The following is a 17016-nucleotide window of genomic DNA, read 5'->3' on the forward strand; positions in this document are numbered from 1 at the left end:
AAGGGGCTAACAGCTAATAAAGGTTCAAGTAAAATTCATGTCAAGTTAAAAAAAAATGTGTCATTATAATTATAATTTTCTTCTAATTTTGGCTCATTAAGTCCAATTCTTTACTCAGAAAGTCCAAATTTTGAGTATTTCTGACCAAAACAACCACAACAACTCCTAAGCTGTTTCTGGAGCTTTCAATTGCATCAAACAATCGTCCTCAGCAGATTGTTTTCTCAGTTGTCATGGATATGTAGAGGTTCACATTTACATTTTCTTCAAAGCACACTAAAGATTTTTCGTCCATGTTGTCAAAATAAATCTGAGTATTTCTGTTTTTATCACTCCTCACATTTGATCCATTTCTCCCTCTTTCTTGACCTGAATGGGCTTCCATACATCAGGTGTATTTCATGAACACGTTGGTGTCGTCTGTCAAAAGGCAACAGTACTGGAGTATTTGAGGGGAAGTGTTTTACAGAAGGACGAGGTCTCCGTTAAGCCGGGACACCAGAAGGCACACATGTAGACGCTGGGCCGGGCGAGGAGAGGTGATGATTAGGGGTGCAGTGAACGAACTGGGTGAGCAGGACTTGATGTTAACATGCACAGAGACGTGTACTCGGACTTGTAAGTGCGTGGAGGAGGAGCTCGCGACTGAATGAGCGGTGGTTTGCGCGAGTTTTCGTCCTCTGACAAACGGTGAAATGGCACTTTAAAGCAGACGCACGTTGTCTTGTATTTACAGCTCCGCCCAGTGATCTGCAGTGTGTGTGTGTGTGTGTGTGTTAGGTAGTTTTACACTCTCAAAGTTGGTTTTACAAATAAAATAAAAAAGTGTGATCGATGGATTGAAGTAAAATGACCTTTTTTTTGTTCTCAAGTGAATAAACAACAACAATAACAACAACAATAAAAAACTTTACACTTAGCACACTACGTTAAAATGACTAATATCAAAAAGGCAAATAGTAGGTGTATTGCAACGCTCTCTGCGGCATCACTATCAAAAACATCAATCTTCATCATCCTCAATCTCATCATCATCATCCAATCATCATCATCATCATCATCATCATCATCTGAGACAGTAAGGAGGCGTGGCCCGGGATGATTGACAGCCCAAACTAGCCACTCACGTTTCGCCCGTCTCAGCGCAGGCAGGCACACTTGTACGACATAGCAACAATAATACATGAACGTTTCCACGGAGACCGACGGACAGACAGCCAATGGCAGCGAGGGCCGGTCTGAGAGGAGCTCTGTCATTGGACAGCAGGCATCTCTAGGGAACAGGAAGAGCTCGTTGAGACAGGAGGAAGAAGGAGGAGGAGGAGGAGGGTGAGGGCCAGGTGTGTGTTAGATAAATGTTTTTGTTATCTTGTGTGGTCCACAATAAGAGTGTGTGCATGAATGAAGGTGCACCTGTGTGTGTGCAAGGTCTGGTTCTTAGGTAAGTTTGTTTAGTCTGCTCTGCGTGAGTGTGTTTAGTTTTTGTCTAGACAGCTGGAGGTCTTTCCCAGGGCAAATCAGTGTACATTAATAGCACACACACACACACACACACACACACACACACACACACACACACACACACACACACATACACACACACACTCTGCTCTGGGAAAAGTCCGCTGACTTTACAAAAACACTGCTGTAACTCTGCCTTCACGCTGGCTTAAAGCAAAGAGACGTGTGTGACCAGTTCAAACAGATTATTACTGACTTGGACACATTTTAGGAGACAGAGACATGATTGGTTTCAGACGTGACCGACAGCTAATGTGGGTTTCACTCAATCGACTCCGCTTAAAGGGTTGCTGAAGTATTTTTCAACCTGGACCATATTTTTCCATCATATTGTGTCAAGTGACCAAAAAGACGAATGGTTTTTTAATTGGTCCAGTATTACCAGTATAACCAGCTGCAACATAACAACCTGGGGCAATCGTGCAATGTCACCTTACATCCACATCTGACAGGCTCAGATTGTTATTCTAAGTGTGACAACATTATTGAAAGGATCCCAACAGAGATCTACCTTCATGTTTAACCACAAGCAGCCCTGAAATAGCCCTCGCCAAACCCACCAGACTCCATTCAAATAAACAGGGATTTTAATATCATAAAACAAACTTCATCCAATGTCAACTGAGACAAAATTAAACACAAAAAAGCCATTTTGCTTTGTCTTCGCACTGTTCCAACAATCACTAACTCCAGTTGGGTTAAAATAAACCCTTAATCATAATAATTTGCACAGTTAGATGTTAAAATGCGCTGCCTCTATACACGCTTAAATTACTCTTTATTTAAATGGAGTCTGGTGGGTTTGACGGGACCAACTCTGGGGCTGTTTCTGGTTTAAAAAAAGGATTTTTATCTTCAACAAACAGGTCTCTCTCTGTAGGGACTGTTTCTATAATACTGTCAGGCACTTATTACACAATCATAATCTGAGTCTGTCAGTAGCAAAACAAACACTCTTAGTGGACGTAAAGGTGCACAAATGCCCTGAGCGTTTACACTGCAGCTTGTTTTGCCGCCGGCTGCAGCACTTTTTCTCAACACTGGACCAACTGGAAATGTTTTCTCTCCATTAGTCGCTTTAAACATGTCAAATAGGATCCGGGTTGAAAAATAAAGAAGCAACCCTTTAAGCTGAACTTACAGTTATTAAAGAACTAAAGGGCTGTAAATCTGTTGTCTCTGCATGTAAACACACCAGCGTGTAAGTGAAGGCAGTGTGTGGTGTATAAGCAGCATATATACAGTATAATCATTTCATCTGTGTGACTAAATGTGTGATTTGTGTTCCCCTCCTCTCCCCTCCTGTCTTTTCTTTTTGTGTCGTCAGCCAGCGCAAGTTTTCCCTGAAGTGAGAGATTGATCCTACACTGTTTTACTTCTACATTAGATTAATCACTACTATCGTTTATTCTACTGTGGCGCCCTGATCAGAGCCGATTCAGCCTTCTCATACCCGCTGCAAACCCTCCAGGGCAGGGAACCGAACCATTTTGAAAAAGGGAACAGCCCGGTCCAAACACGAGTATAATACTGGCAGAGGGGAAGAGGAAAGAAAAGGAAAGAGAGGGTCAAGTTATCGAGACTTGTGTCGGAACCGGGCCCGTAATCTCAATCTAAGGTCAAAGTTGATTCACACTTTGATTGATCCACTCATTGCTCCTTTAGCTGCTTTGGGTCAAGAGATTAATTTCTTTATATCATGATTTTTTTTCTTTAAGTGCTCGTCATTAAATAAAATATGGCAGATCAGCACAGGAACAAAAGGAGAAAGAGAGACAGGTGAATCGCTTTTGATTATTTGTCAACCTGATGTAGTTGTTCTCTGTTTATCTGGGGAAGAACTGGTTTTGCTATGTAAAAAGAAAAATCAAAAATAATGAGGGTGATTGCTGTTTAAGAAGAGCTACAGTCGAGTCACAGAGCTGAGCATCTGTTTTTCTGAAGGGCAAATAACTGAAAATCTTTTAACAAACCCAGACAGCGGTGAGCACACACCACAATGTGTTTTGAGGATAATGTATTTCCAGAAAACTTACAGACAAACTAGATAAAATCTGCTGCACAATAGCACAGCGACTGAATTTTTATCAAGATGGTTAAAAGACTCTTTAAGGATTCTGGAACTTCAAAACAGAGGCAAGTGCTGTTAAAGGTTTTTAAAGATCACCAGGATTTATCTCTCAGACAACCAGATGTTTCGCTCTGAAACTCTGACGTTATGATGACACATGTGAAAGAAAAGACAAAGGATTTCAGGATTCACCGTATCAGATTAAAAAAAATTATACAATATCTTTTTTTTTTTTTTTGGCCTTTTGACTCTCTCCTCTCCTCGGGCTGAAAAGTTAAGCGGATTCAGCTTCAGGAGTTTTGGCTGCGGCTTGGTTCGGTCCCTGTGGAGGGCGCTGTTGCATAAAGGCTGGACTCTAAAGGGCGCCTTCACATCGATAATAGTTCAACTTCAGAGTGGAGGCTCCATCGAACACTTTTACACAAGAAACAACTAAAAGACAAAACTACAAATATGTTCTAATCTTCTACATCAGTAAGCTAAAGCTCGACCTTTAGTTCCACGCTCTCGAAGAGACGACACGAGACGAGTTGCTATTAACACTCGTGTCACTTTTCAACACTTCGGCGTGCCTAGTTTGCGACAACCCATCTCGTGCTGCGTTCAGCGCGCAAAGAGTTCTGCTCCAAAAGTGAAATATCCAAAAGAAAAATACTATGCTGCTAGAAGTCGTTCAAAGTCATTACTTCAACTGAGTATTGAACCTTGACATTTTTTCACTAATTCTTTGATAAGGTAGTTCCTAACTTTGATAAAAGTTTTTGCCAATTTCATACTGTATTTTACTTGACCAAAATTCTTGTACTGCTGCTTGTATAAAGAAAATTTAACATTTGAGAAATAAAGAAGGATTTTGTGGCAAAACCCTTCTTTATTTCTCAAAGTAAGGCATCAAAAATGTTGTAATAGTTAGAATTTGTTTTTCACTTTAAGGATATTTAAAGTTTCGGACCACAACACTTTGCATCTTTTAAAATCGTGGCTCTAAAGGTCGGGGAATCTAACCTAGAATATTAAAGGGCTCTACCGTAGTTTTTATCGTCTGACGCTGGCTGACCGAAGATTGTTGTCTCGTTCCTGCTGCAGTAAAGTGCTCAGAGATGCCTGCAAGAGAAGAGACTCACCAGAGGAGACTGTGTGTGTTGCGAAGGCAGGAAAGATGAAACTGGAGGTGTTTGTGACCAAACATGTTGGTCTAATGTGTGTGTGTGTGTGTGTGTGTGTGTGTGTGTGTGGCCACAGCGGTGCACAGTCAGCGTATCACTCATTTAGGGCCTGTAGGGTGACCTGGCTCCTCTGTAGTGTACTACAGAGGGGGCGTTAGGTGTCACTAGGTCTGCATTGTGTCTCTCTCTTTTCACCCGACGAACAAAAATTCTGACATTCGAATAAAATAACACACAGCAGGATTAAAAACTCGACTACATCCTACTCTACTCTACTGTTACATTACACATTGTCGTGATTGGTTCAGACGTCTGATCGATGTGACAGAGTCTGATCAACGTGAGCGAACTGTGCTTGGCTCGTTTGGTCGAGGTAGTGACAGCCAGCTTTGGGATTGGCAAACGATTCGGCCAATAGGATGAGACAGAGAGAGCTACAAGCAGAGTTTCTGATTGGGCCCACAGGTTGAACGCTGACTTGCGCTTAGCTCGCAGGACTTGGATGTTTGCATAAATGAGGGATTTGTTTTTTTATATATCAATGGTACAGTAATGGTTGATCCGAGTCCGTTGAACCAATCTCCCCGTGATATGTTGTTGTGATAGGTCGCTGTGCACCGAGCAGGTCCGACCCTCTGGTGAGTCCCCATGGTTTCAGGTCTCTCATTCTGTTTACGCCTCAATACACAGAGTTCCTTCACAATAAAAGTCTCTCTCACACGTTCCATCTGCGCATACTAAAAAATAGTGCAATTCTTTTCAGCAATTATATAAATAACTCTAAATTCGTGCTTTTAAGTTCGCTCTCGGTTTGCATACATGTGTGTATATATACTCAAAATGTAATAACATGTATGCAACAAAATGTTCAACGTGAAAGTTGGCAACAGATCAATGATGTTCTTTTTCTAAAACTAGACAACATATAAAAACAGAAAAAAAACATCTTTTCTCGTAACAATCTATCAAGTTTAGAAAAATACCCCTACTTTCTCTGTTTTCTCTCTTACGTCAATCATATTGCGGATTCTTTTTCTGTGGTGAACTGTCTTGTGCAAACCTTCTTTAGAAAACATAAGATAAAAAAACTAAAAAGGATTTTAGCGGCAACTCCTGCATCTGTTGGTCGATATAAGGCAGAAACCTTTAGCTTGGGGACAATTAGCACTGTGCTACGACTGGTAAGCTAGTTTAAGATAAAGCTAACTATATCTAAACTCTTTCTGGAAATATCCTAACGTGCTAACACGTCCCAGTGATACAGCTAAAGCCCAGTGCAGGAGTCGCCGCCGATGCAGTCGTGAACGTGAAACAGAACTAAACGGAGTCAAAGCAGCGAGAGGGGATTATCACTACAGGACAAAACAAAACCTTTAAGAACCAAGAAGATTGCAACGTTTCGCCATTTGCCTGAATAGAAAGATTTTCTGTAAGCGCGAAAAAGACAAACAAACAAACAAAAGGTTCTATAGAAACAAACAGAACAAGTAAATATTTATATGAATGAAGTTAGATCAGTCCAGTAGAGAAGGGACGAGGTGGCGTTAGGGAAGAAGGAGGAGGCTTCTGTAGCCGCCCTTCCCTTTGCACCTTCTGCCCTTCTTCTCTGACATCATCATCGATTCATCTGAAGTGCTCCTCAGACAGGAAGTAAGAAGCCGTGGAACAGGAAGTACCAGATTTTCTCCTGCAACTGTGCTCTGCAGGAGCGATGTGGCTTCCAGGTGTTCTTGACGAGAAGCCAGCGTGCGCTTCTTCCCAGTCCTAGCCCGATCCGTGAAGTGGGACTACAACTACGACTAACCAGCCCTTAAACCATTCAGAGGGGTGTTACTATTCACCAGGTTGTTCCTCATTGACTACTGACCACTTCCCAAGTCGCGAGCAGACAAAAAAATCCTGGTTTTCCCACAGGCTAGGAATAAGGAAGCAGTACTGTCACACCTGCTGCGGCTTCTGGGACTTCTCCTTCGTATTCCTCGTGTTCCTGTTGTCCACACTTCCCTGCTGCTGAGGCGGAGGTCGGAGCAGGCCGTGTATGAACGAGGACGGCGGTGCTTGTGAGGACGACACAGTCCGACTGTTGTGGCTGGGGGTCAGGGACGTCGGGTGGTAGTAGTGCCCGATCACCTCGCTGTAGGTTGGCGGAGCTCCTTCTACTCGAGAGCCCTGCTTCTGGTGCCGGGACAAGGCCTCCTGGGCTTCTAACACACTGACGCCTGAGTGGACGCTCGGAGGAGGGGCCTGCAGTCTGGAAGCAAAACAACACCGGTCATAAACAAGAGTGATGAGAGCAGAACAGCATGAATGAAACCAACTGGAGGAGCAGAAAATGAAGGAAAACAGGCAGAATGTTGGATTAAACCAAATCCAAATCTTTTCCAGGAGCATAGGACCCATTAAGGAACTCAGGAACACATGTATTTTGAACCAAAGGAACCAAAGTCTAAATTTAGTTCCCTGCCACAGTAACTACTCCAAAACAGTTGATGCCATGGAGGTGGTACTTTCTAATGGTCCTGGAACTATTGAGGTGGAGTTTAAGTTGCTGATTGACTTTTTAGCTTCTACAATTTAGTTTTGTTCACACAGAGATGAGAGCATGAAGAAATGAGAAACATTGGGAACAATCTCTTGTATAGTAACTTGTTTACCTGGCCTGCAGACAGGAGCTGGATGGGTCGAGGGGGTGGGAGTCGAACACTGTTCGGTTGGGCGGCGCTCTGACCGACTCGCGGTTCAGCTCCATCTGCTGTTCCGGGTCTCGAAGCTGCAGGGTGCAGGGGCCCTGGTAAGGCGGGGGTTCCTCCCCATCTGAGAGGCATATGGTGGGGGGGAGATCGATGAGGCTCTGGGGCAGGTAGGGGTACGTCGGCTGAAAGCGAGTAGGGGCGTAAGTGTGCTGGAAGCGCTGGGACTGGAGGGGTGGCTGGGACTGGGACTGGGACTGGGCATGCTGAGGCTCCCGCTGCAGGTAGGACGAGGGGACTCCTCTGTCTGGAGGGCGTGGGTTATACACCTGGTGCTGTGGTGAGGACAGACATCATATTAGTGCCGTGTCAAACTGTGTAACATTAAACTGAGTTGTTACGACATAAGTTTATTTCAGCAGATTTCTGGTTGAACTCACCTCATTCAGACCACTGCTGGTCCCCGTACCCTCAGAAGACCACAGACATCCCTCCTAAGAAACAGAGAGTAAATTCATTTTGAATTAAACCCATTTACCAAAAGTATCACATGCCTCTATTATATACTATTTCATACTGTCATACTGCACTATATTCATGCCAATAAAGCTGATTTAAATAAAACCTACATGAGAGTAGTATATGTACTACATTAAGGGAGTAATATGGCGTTACATTTGCACTGGGAAGTCTGAATTTTTAACGGTAGCACTTTCTGAAGTCAGATTTCCAACATGTAAACTTGATGGAATCTCACCAAACCCAACCTCAATATCCAAGGTGTGTGCTCCACGCCTCAACAGCAGTGAAAGCTGTAGAAATACACTGTTTATTAGCGCTTTTTTTTCTATGTGAGTCTCATTAAAATAGACGTACACACAGTACTGACCGACCTCTACTTGTGGACATGTTGCTTCAACGTTAGCATGCGCAAAATACAGTGTAATGTGTTGTACTGGTATCACTCAACTGTGTGACTTCATTCCCAGCCCTGACCTCTGATTTCTGAGGTAAACAGAACGCTACACACAGGGTTCCCACACATTTTCATGGACACAACTTTACGATGACTTTTCTTGGACCCATAATAACATTTCTATGTCAATTCCCAATGTATAAAATGAACACTGTACCATCTATATTTCATTTTTTCCCCAGCTGTGAGCAGCTCTTGTGTTTATTTCCTGTTGTATGTTGCACTGTGAGACACCGAGTCCATCAAAAGTGAGTTTTTTAAGTACACTTCTTTGTGTTGTGTTTTTCAGAATGAAAACTACACGCACAAAATATGTTTAAATTTTGTATTGTGCATGTACGTGGAACTCTGCTCTGTTGTGCTGTGATTATACTTTTGTCCACTAGAGGGCTTCACTTACTGCAGCATCTTTATATCTTCTTGATACTTTAAAATATAACTCAAATCGATCTATTTTAATTCATCAGAGTTTTGAGTGATGCACAGTTTGTTATTTTCTCCTCATTGCTGCAGATCTTATTACGTTTTGCTGCTGAAATAACCCGTGGATCAATAAAGTTTCAGAGTGAAAACACATAATGGAAATAATTTGAAATCAGTCATGTCTCAATGCCTCAGCGAGAAGACAGCTCTTCACTTCTATAGAAACGTCTAGAATGAACTTTTCCAACTTTTGTGCAGTTTTTTCTCGTGCGACAGTGCGACTGCCTGTCTGTCTGTGTGCATGTCTGGCTGACTGACTGTATGTGTGTCAGTGTGTCTGTCTGCTAATCCAAATTAACTAGGACAATGACTCCCCTGAGCTTATCAGGAGCTGTGTCTGTGTGTGTGTGTGTGTGTGTGTGTGTGTGTGTGTGATAATGCTTCATCCTTTACTCATGTCTTACTTGCAGACTGGAGCCACACACACACACACATCAGTGATTCAGTAGCAGGTGATTCAGGGAGCACAAGTGAAATCATATGTTTGTAGAGGCCTCAGGTGTAAGTCAGCGTGTGTGTGCATTTTTGTGTGTGTGCATCTGTCTGTGTGTGTGTGTGTTTCTTGAAATAGTTGTTGCTGTGGCCCTTAATGAAGAAATGAGTCAGTGTGTTAGCGTTCGCCTGCAGCAGTGTTTAATCACCATGATCACATGCTGTCACTCAGAACTCTTCTGATTGTGTCTTTCATTGAGACCTGACTGATAACTCGGCTCCTCCCCTCATTCAGCACAGTGGGAAGTCTGTTTAGACCTGATCATGTTTTTACTGAATCATGTACAGTTTGTATGTCTCTGTAGTGATATCTGTGTCGACTAATCATGTTCGACTGTTTCTAAATTTCACACTGATACAGGCTGCAATTTAAATGTTTATATTTAAAGGGACAGTTCACCCCTGTGCTGTTGTGCGTACTCTTCAATATAATGGAAGCAGATGGCACTGAATCTGAAAAACTCAAAGGCAATGTCTCTTTCCAGAAATCATGACCTGGTTACTTGAGATAATCCACAGATCTTTTTGTGAGCAGTTTCATGTAGGAACTATTTTCTTTCTGCCAACTGTATCACCATGCAGAAGGAAGTGTGCATCTACTCATGGTAGAGCCCGACTGATATATCGGTCAGCCAGTTTCATCGGCCGATACTGGCCTCTCACAGGTATATCGATACTGACGTATATGTTGTCAGATATGCACTGATATGAAAAGATTTTTTTGTTTACAGAACATAATCCAGAAAATGCTTTAAGTGATTCAGCTTCCATTAAGTTTCTGATCCATAACTGTTTGATGACCATATTTGAGCGATAACTGCATTAGATATCTAGATAGAGATAAAGATGGATTGATAGAATATAGGCTTATCTATCAATATTAGGATTTTTTTTACTTTGTAATAGCGGCATTAGCCCAAAAATCCAGTATTTATGGGACTCTTAACTCCCGTCCTCGTCGGCTGAGCTGTAACATTAGCTAGCTCAGTGGTGCTAGGTGAGCTAGCAGCAGATGCACGCTTCCTTCTGCGCAGTGATATGGGTGGTGGATGTCATTTGGTGGAAAGAAAATAGTTCCTACATGAAACTGCTTAAAATTAATTTTGCGGATTATCTTGAGTAACCAGGTCATGATTTCTGGAACGAGACATTGCCGTTGAGATTTTCAAATGTATTTTTAGCGCTTTGAGCACCACAAGCCGAGTGCCATAGTGTAGAGTAGGCTTTATAGTTCTGTGGCATATAGATATCTGCTATGAAAGTTAATAATGTGAGCCAGCATTCAGTTTCACCTTAAATTAGCAGTTATTTTTACATCATTATTTTGCCACCATTTGTTCTTTGAATGACCAAAGCGTTAGGCTCTGAATGTCATCCCCTTTTACACTTTGGAAAAATATGCATCTTCAAAAATCAGACAGCCATCAGGCCACGCTTAAATACAAGACATAAATGTACCTGAGATTCATCAAATCAGATCCCTTAAAAAACAGCAGTATTATTAATCTTTATCTTAATTACCTTATTTTATGTAAAGAGGTCTTTTCTGTGCATTACGCTCTATTGTGTTGTACCGAAATGTAAAAGTAGTGTGGATAAATGTCATCTGGATAAAATGTAAGTATCATGACAGACTAGGTGTAACTGTGTGACTCACGTTGGCCAGTGGCAGGTGTCTCCTGCGTGCTGGGGCGTGTCTGGAAAGGAGGGAGCGTGCTGACAGGCGGTAGTGGTTCAGCAGGCAGGTGATGACCACCACCATTACCATCATCACCACCACGATCACCAGGATCTGGACGAACTCCAGCTGGGCTACAAGAACAAAACGGAGACACAGATCAAGATGAGCTCACTCGTCATGATTCATTCTGTTCACCTGTACAAAGGAAAATGACCCTGATGATGTCATAGTGATGTCAACAGGGTTATCTCCGCTCGGGCTTGGACACTTCAGTTTTTCAGTTTGCAAAACATGGGCATTTCCCAGGCAGGGAGAGTCTAATGAAAAGACTATCCAGATGCATTATGGGAAGTGTAGGATGACTCAGGAGATCATGTACAGAGCAAAGCAGAGCACCTCATTCAACAGCTTACTGCTTTTTCTTTAAAGGTCAGTTAAACTTTGTGAACTAGAAAATTTAGAGAAATGCACCATCACACCTTTTTTATGTTTTACAACAAATGTTTAAGATAACGTCTCACATATACACTTTCATTTTTACGTGCTTTGGTCCTGAGAGAAACAGTATTCACTTCAGCTGAAGCAATATTGTCACATGGATACAAATAAAGGTATGACCTAACTTCCTATTAATCTTCCCACATTTGTATTAAAATCTGTCAATACAATAAAAAGAATGACATCGGAAAAATTGTTCATATGTGACGGACATTGAATTTTAAGTCATATAAAACCATCCACAGCTGCGATCTTATTCTGGACAACCAGACAGTGATTGACATTTTTGTTTATCTGCTGGGAGCTATTGATTAACCAACTTATTGACTGAAACACTTGATTCATTTATTGTTGGTTTGGGTTTCTTCATTGGATGTGGTGATAGAAAATAAAATGACTCAAATGAGCAGTTTAACATTAAAATCGTGTCTGAGTCTGGACTGTAACATGTCAGCTCAACCACAAGGTTTGTATGTTTCTGTGCTGTGAGAGAAAAAAAAGGTTTTCAGACACAGTCCAGACAGAGATGTAGTCCTTATGTAGAGGTCACACACACACACACACATACACACACAGCCAGACTAGACCAGACAGACAGGGCTAGCTTTGTTTAGAGGCAGTCTGCTCTGACCCCCCTCCTGCATCCACCACCCCCACCACACACACACACACGCACACACACACACAAACGGAGCGTTTTTCTCACACTTTTTTTTTTCACAGGGAGCAGGCGGAGGTCAGGGCCAAGTCAGACAGCAGAACATAGAGAGGCCTGCAGACAACACACACACACACACACACACACACGCTGCAGACAGGTTTTCAGACAGTTCACGCCAGTTCTCACAGTTGTCTGACCAGCTAACCAGACACACACACAGTCAGGTGACCCTCATAACTCATTCATAAACTACTATGAATTCAACCTTTCATACATTATTCTCAGACCTGTATTCAACATGTTTACTTCCTCTGGCTTCACGACACTACTGACCAGGTCACACACTACATGAACACATGACCTCAATAAAAAAATCACCCTATAACACATGACCAACAACAGAAGTCCACAGAGCCTCAGCATGTGTGACACCAGTGGGTTAAACAGAGCAGCCGTAACATGTAGAGGTCACATACTGTAGGACAAAATCACTTTGCATCAGTATATCCATACATATCACAATGCAGTACATTTTCTGGAAAGTCAGGTACAACTTTACTAACAAGGCAGCCTTAAATTTAAAAACAGATTATACATTATATAACTAATCGCTTCGTTAATAAGTAATTTACTGTAATGGTTACAGATCTCTTTGTCAGGTGTCGAGCTCATCAGGAATGCAGCTACAAGCGATTTATTTCTCTGTTAATTTTTGGAAAAGTTGCAAAAAAAATTGGTCCATAATCAATTTTTTAACAACTTAAGAAACATTTACAACTGCAGTTTTGATGGCTCATATCTGTCGCAGGTGAGAAAACAATGACCAGTGACTACACATAGCAGACACTCAAATTTAATGGTTTTCAAGACCTTTTAAAGATAATTTTAAATCAAATTTAAGACAGATTTTTGGATAAATCATCTTGTTTTCATTCAAACATTGTAGGTATAAATGTAAGTATGTATGTGGTCCTGTTCAGAGGTATGTTTTATGTAGGAGCATGGTTATTAGAGTGAGTTTGGTACATTTTACCACCAGGTAAATGCAAGTATGAAGTAAAAAAATGTGGCCTTCTACACAAGAGAACTTACGAATTAAAATTCAAGACTATTATATGACTTTCAAGGCCTAACGTTGAGAGAATGTTCGACATCTTAAAACTTTTTAACGACCTGCAGACACCTGTTATTATCAAGTAGAGCACCAGTCGCAGGGATTGTCACCACCTGGCGGCCCAACACTCGTTCTATCTAATCATCACAATTTAGAAATAGGTTAGAAGAAAACGGATTCAAATTGCATTTTTGTCCTATCAGCTATCTAAACCTTGCAGATATTCAATCTATGGAGATACAAACAACACAATACGAGCAAATCATCACATTTAAGAAGCTGAAATCAGTCATTATTTGGCACATCAGCTTGGTGAATGACTTAAAGCTCATTTTCTGTCAATCAACTAAGCGATTTTAGACAACTCCAGCAAGAGAAATAACTACATAGAAAGAACCACAGAAAGAAATGATATACTAGCAACAGTATAGAATGAAATCCGAGATGATCAAAGTTAAATCTTCCTCTCTGTGAGCACAGATGAGAAACTCACCGCACAGTTGCGTCTGAACACAGTTGTCATGGTGGTGAGTGCCTGACGAAGGCTGCATACTCTCTCCGCTCTATAAGATCTTTGCTCAGACCGAGATTTTCTCCTGCGGATGTTTGTATTCCTGTGATAACAACCTGAGGATCCTCCCAAACTAAACACAAAATAACAAAAATAAAAGAAACTAAAAAAGAGATAAACTCCAAACTACATGTCCTCCTGCGGATGCTCTGACACCCTGTGTGTCCTCACCGGCTGACACACACACTCTGAGGCTCCACTGAGCTTTGTCTGCAACTTTTTCTCACACACATTCCCACACTGTCCAGACTCACACACACATATTGAGGAAACAGCTGACAACCCCCCCCCCCCCCCCCGCCGCCCCACCACCACCCAATAGCTGTGAACAAAAGGGGTCAACGTGAGGGAGGAGGGGAGGGAGAGACAGAGACAGAAAGAGAGGGGAGAAATAAAGAGGGGGAGTGGTGGGAGCGTCTGGGAGACACAGATGGGTCAGAGGGACGGACGGAATAATGATGAGAGAGAGAGACGGGGGTCGGACGGGGGGACCCTCTCTACACATTAGAAATTTAAATAAATTTGGAAAACTAATTTGTTGTAAACTCATTATTTATTACAAAGAGTCTTGTTGATCCTGAGGCTTCACACCAACACTGCTGTGTACACTGTGTTCAGCATTAATCAGGCCCCAACTGTACGTCAAAATATAAAAACTATCATTTGTAGTAGCTCTGAAGTCGTGTATGTTTTGTGGTTTTATGTACAAAACAGGTCAAATTTTAAAAGAAATACGGTTCATGATTATGAAAGAGATACTCCACTGAAAAGCTGTCCTGTGAGGGTTAGGATGATCAACTCCTCTGTATTGAAAGCGCAGACACACTGCCAATAAACTGACATGAAGGTGATGTGTTTTGTTGTGCTGTGGAGAAACTATGAGGGTTGGGAAACGGTGGGTTTTTCATGGTCTACAGACTTCAGACTTTGACTGGAGTATTTCTTTAGTGTGCACTCCATGAGCAGGGACCATTTTTCCTGTTTTTATAGGAAAGTAGTAGGTGGGTGACAAGCAAGCGACAAAAACTGCAGTTCCTTGAATGGCCACTTGAGGCTAGCTCTAAAAGTCAATCCCCATTGAGCCCCGTGTTAAAATGCCAAACTTTACAGCAGAAATAAAAATGTTTGCAGCGTGGTACAAAAAATGGTTTTGGTCTCTATAGCTAAATTCAACATTCTGTATGGGGGTGTGAATTGTAATATAACTCACATGTTTAGATTTTATTTACTTATTACAGTCATGCACAATTAAGGACGTTGCCGCTACCACAATATTAGCTCCTTTTCCACCAACATTTCCAGGAACTTTTATTTCCAGAAATTTATTTATTTTAAATTTATTTAAAAGAATTCCTGGTAATCTATGTGGTTTGTTTCCACCGCACCTCAAAGATCAGGAAATGTATTGAAATCAGGCTGATGACGTGTGGGGAGTGGAAAAAGACATAAAAAACGAATTTGTTTTGGCATGTGCCCTATATTTAGCTCTGCCAGCTTGTCGGCTATTCTTCCATAGACTCGGTCGTTTTGACTCTCCGACGCGAAGTCAAATATGCTCAAAAGAGCCTGGACCTCATTGTCCGTCCACCTTTCTTAGCTTCTCTTCTTTTGCTCCATTTTCCAAACAATTAAAACACAAACTAAGTGAAGCTTGTAGAAATGAAATGAAGTTTGCAGCCACACTGGCACGGAAGTGCAGAATACTGCAAGTGTGTGTTCCACCAATCAGCAAATTCTTCAACAAGTCCTACCTTCCTATTAGGCACTTTTTTTCAGGGAAAGTTTGGGGTTGAGGGAAAGTTTTTTTCCCCAGGTAATTTCTGTGGAAACGCATCAAGGTTTTTCAAATCCTGGGTAAATGATAAAAGATTTTTCAAAATCCTGGGTAAATGATAAAAGATAAACCAAGATACTATTGGTTTGGTAACATGTCCATAACGTATCCACTGGTTTGTGGATGGCTGGTTTGAAGTCTCAAGTTTGGCATTTTGGCCATCGCCATCTTGGTATTTTGAAGCCTTAAGTGACCATATTTGGATGAAAGGCTGGAGCTGTGGAGAAGCGAGGGGTGGATCTGACTCACAGACTTTGGGCCTTAATAAAAAATATAAACTTGTGACTTGAAAATTCACTCCCCGTACAGTTGTCATGACCGGGAAAATTAGCTAAAGAGACTAAAACTGTTTTTGTACCAGGCTGTGAACATGTTTATTTCTGCTGTAAAGTTGAGTAATTTAACATGTGGGGATTTACTCTGTCTTGGAGCCAGCCTCATGTGGCCATTAGATGAACTGCACTTCCGTAATGGTACCATTTTTCAGCCATGGAGGCAGCCACTTTGGCACAATCCCAGATTCACAGTATGGGTATATGTTTCGCTGTAGCTGTCACTATTTCAGCGTGTTTTCTGTTAACTGTAATGCTTTAGTCCCCTAAAAAAGTCTTGTTTAGTGTATCGTTTAACCAAAAGAACCTCTAATGACTCAGACGTTCAGTTTTTCCAATAAGTACATATGGTTTTATGGTTTTAAGCCTGTTTTTCGCTTCAGTATTTCTGAGGTTGTTGCTTCACAGATATATTTTAGTGCAATGTAGGAATAAATAAAAGTCTAAATATAAGGTATACTTTCAGTGTCAACTCAATAATGAGGCGTTGGACAGAAATAGTGGATTCATTTTCAGAAGGACAAGTCTGGAGCTGAGTCTGTTCCCAGCTGTAAAACATGAGGGTTAATGTGTGAACTGCTGCTTAGCCAGCAAGACACCAACTACACACACACACACACACACACACATACTGAGTATGACTATGCTGTGGTTACTGAGTTCAAAACCAACATCAGACAGTCACATGGTCCAATTTCCACTTTTACACTTCCACTTTTAATTGTTGAAATATTGCAGTTACTTCCAGGAATAGGTATTTTAATCACTGAAAGAAAGAAAATTCTCCACAGTCGTCGTCATTATATTTACTACTGTGGGCAAACAAAGTAAAGGATGAAGTGAAGGAAAGAAAAAGGAGAAAAACACAAACACACACGAGGAAACATAAACTAAAACAATGAAATGTAAACAGATCACATTCCTCC

At 41.6% G+C, this 17016-nt stretch overlaps 1 protein-coding gene across 1 annotated transcript in view; it reads right to left on the reverse strand.

Annotated features, from left to right (window-relative positions):
- Positions 1–839: 839 nt before the first annotated feature.
- The window catches only part of pmepa1 (prostate transmembrane protein, androgen induced 1), a 47818-nt gene continuing 31641 nt past the window's right edge, over positions 840–17016 (reverse strand). Inside the window, exons 2-5 of the mRNA XM_049590177.1 lie at positions 11057–11211; positions 7889–7942; positions 7413–7783; positions 840–7009 (exon numbers count right to left, since the gene is read on the reverse strand). Coding sequence (XP_049446134.1) covers positions 6697–7009; positions 7413–7783; positions 7889–7942; positions 11057–11211 — 893 coding nt within the window. The 3' untranslated portion in view covers positions 840–6696. The remainder of the gene's footprint in view (positions 7010–7412; positions 7784–7888; positions 7943–11056; positions 11212–17016) is intronic.

This window comes from Epinephelus fuscoguttatus, linkage group LG1, assembly GCF_011397635.1.
Source record: "Epinephelus fuscoguttatus linkage group LG1, E.fuscoguttatus.final_Chr_v1".
Classification (NCBI taxonomy): Eukaryota; Metazoa; Chordata; class Actinopteri; order Perciformes; family Serranidae; genus Epinephelus; species Epinephelus fuscoguttatus.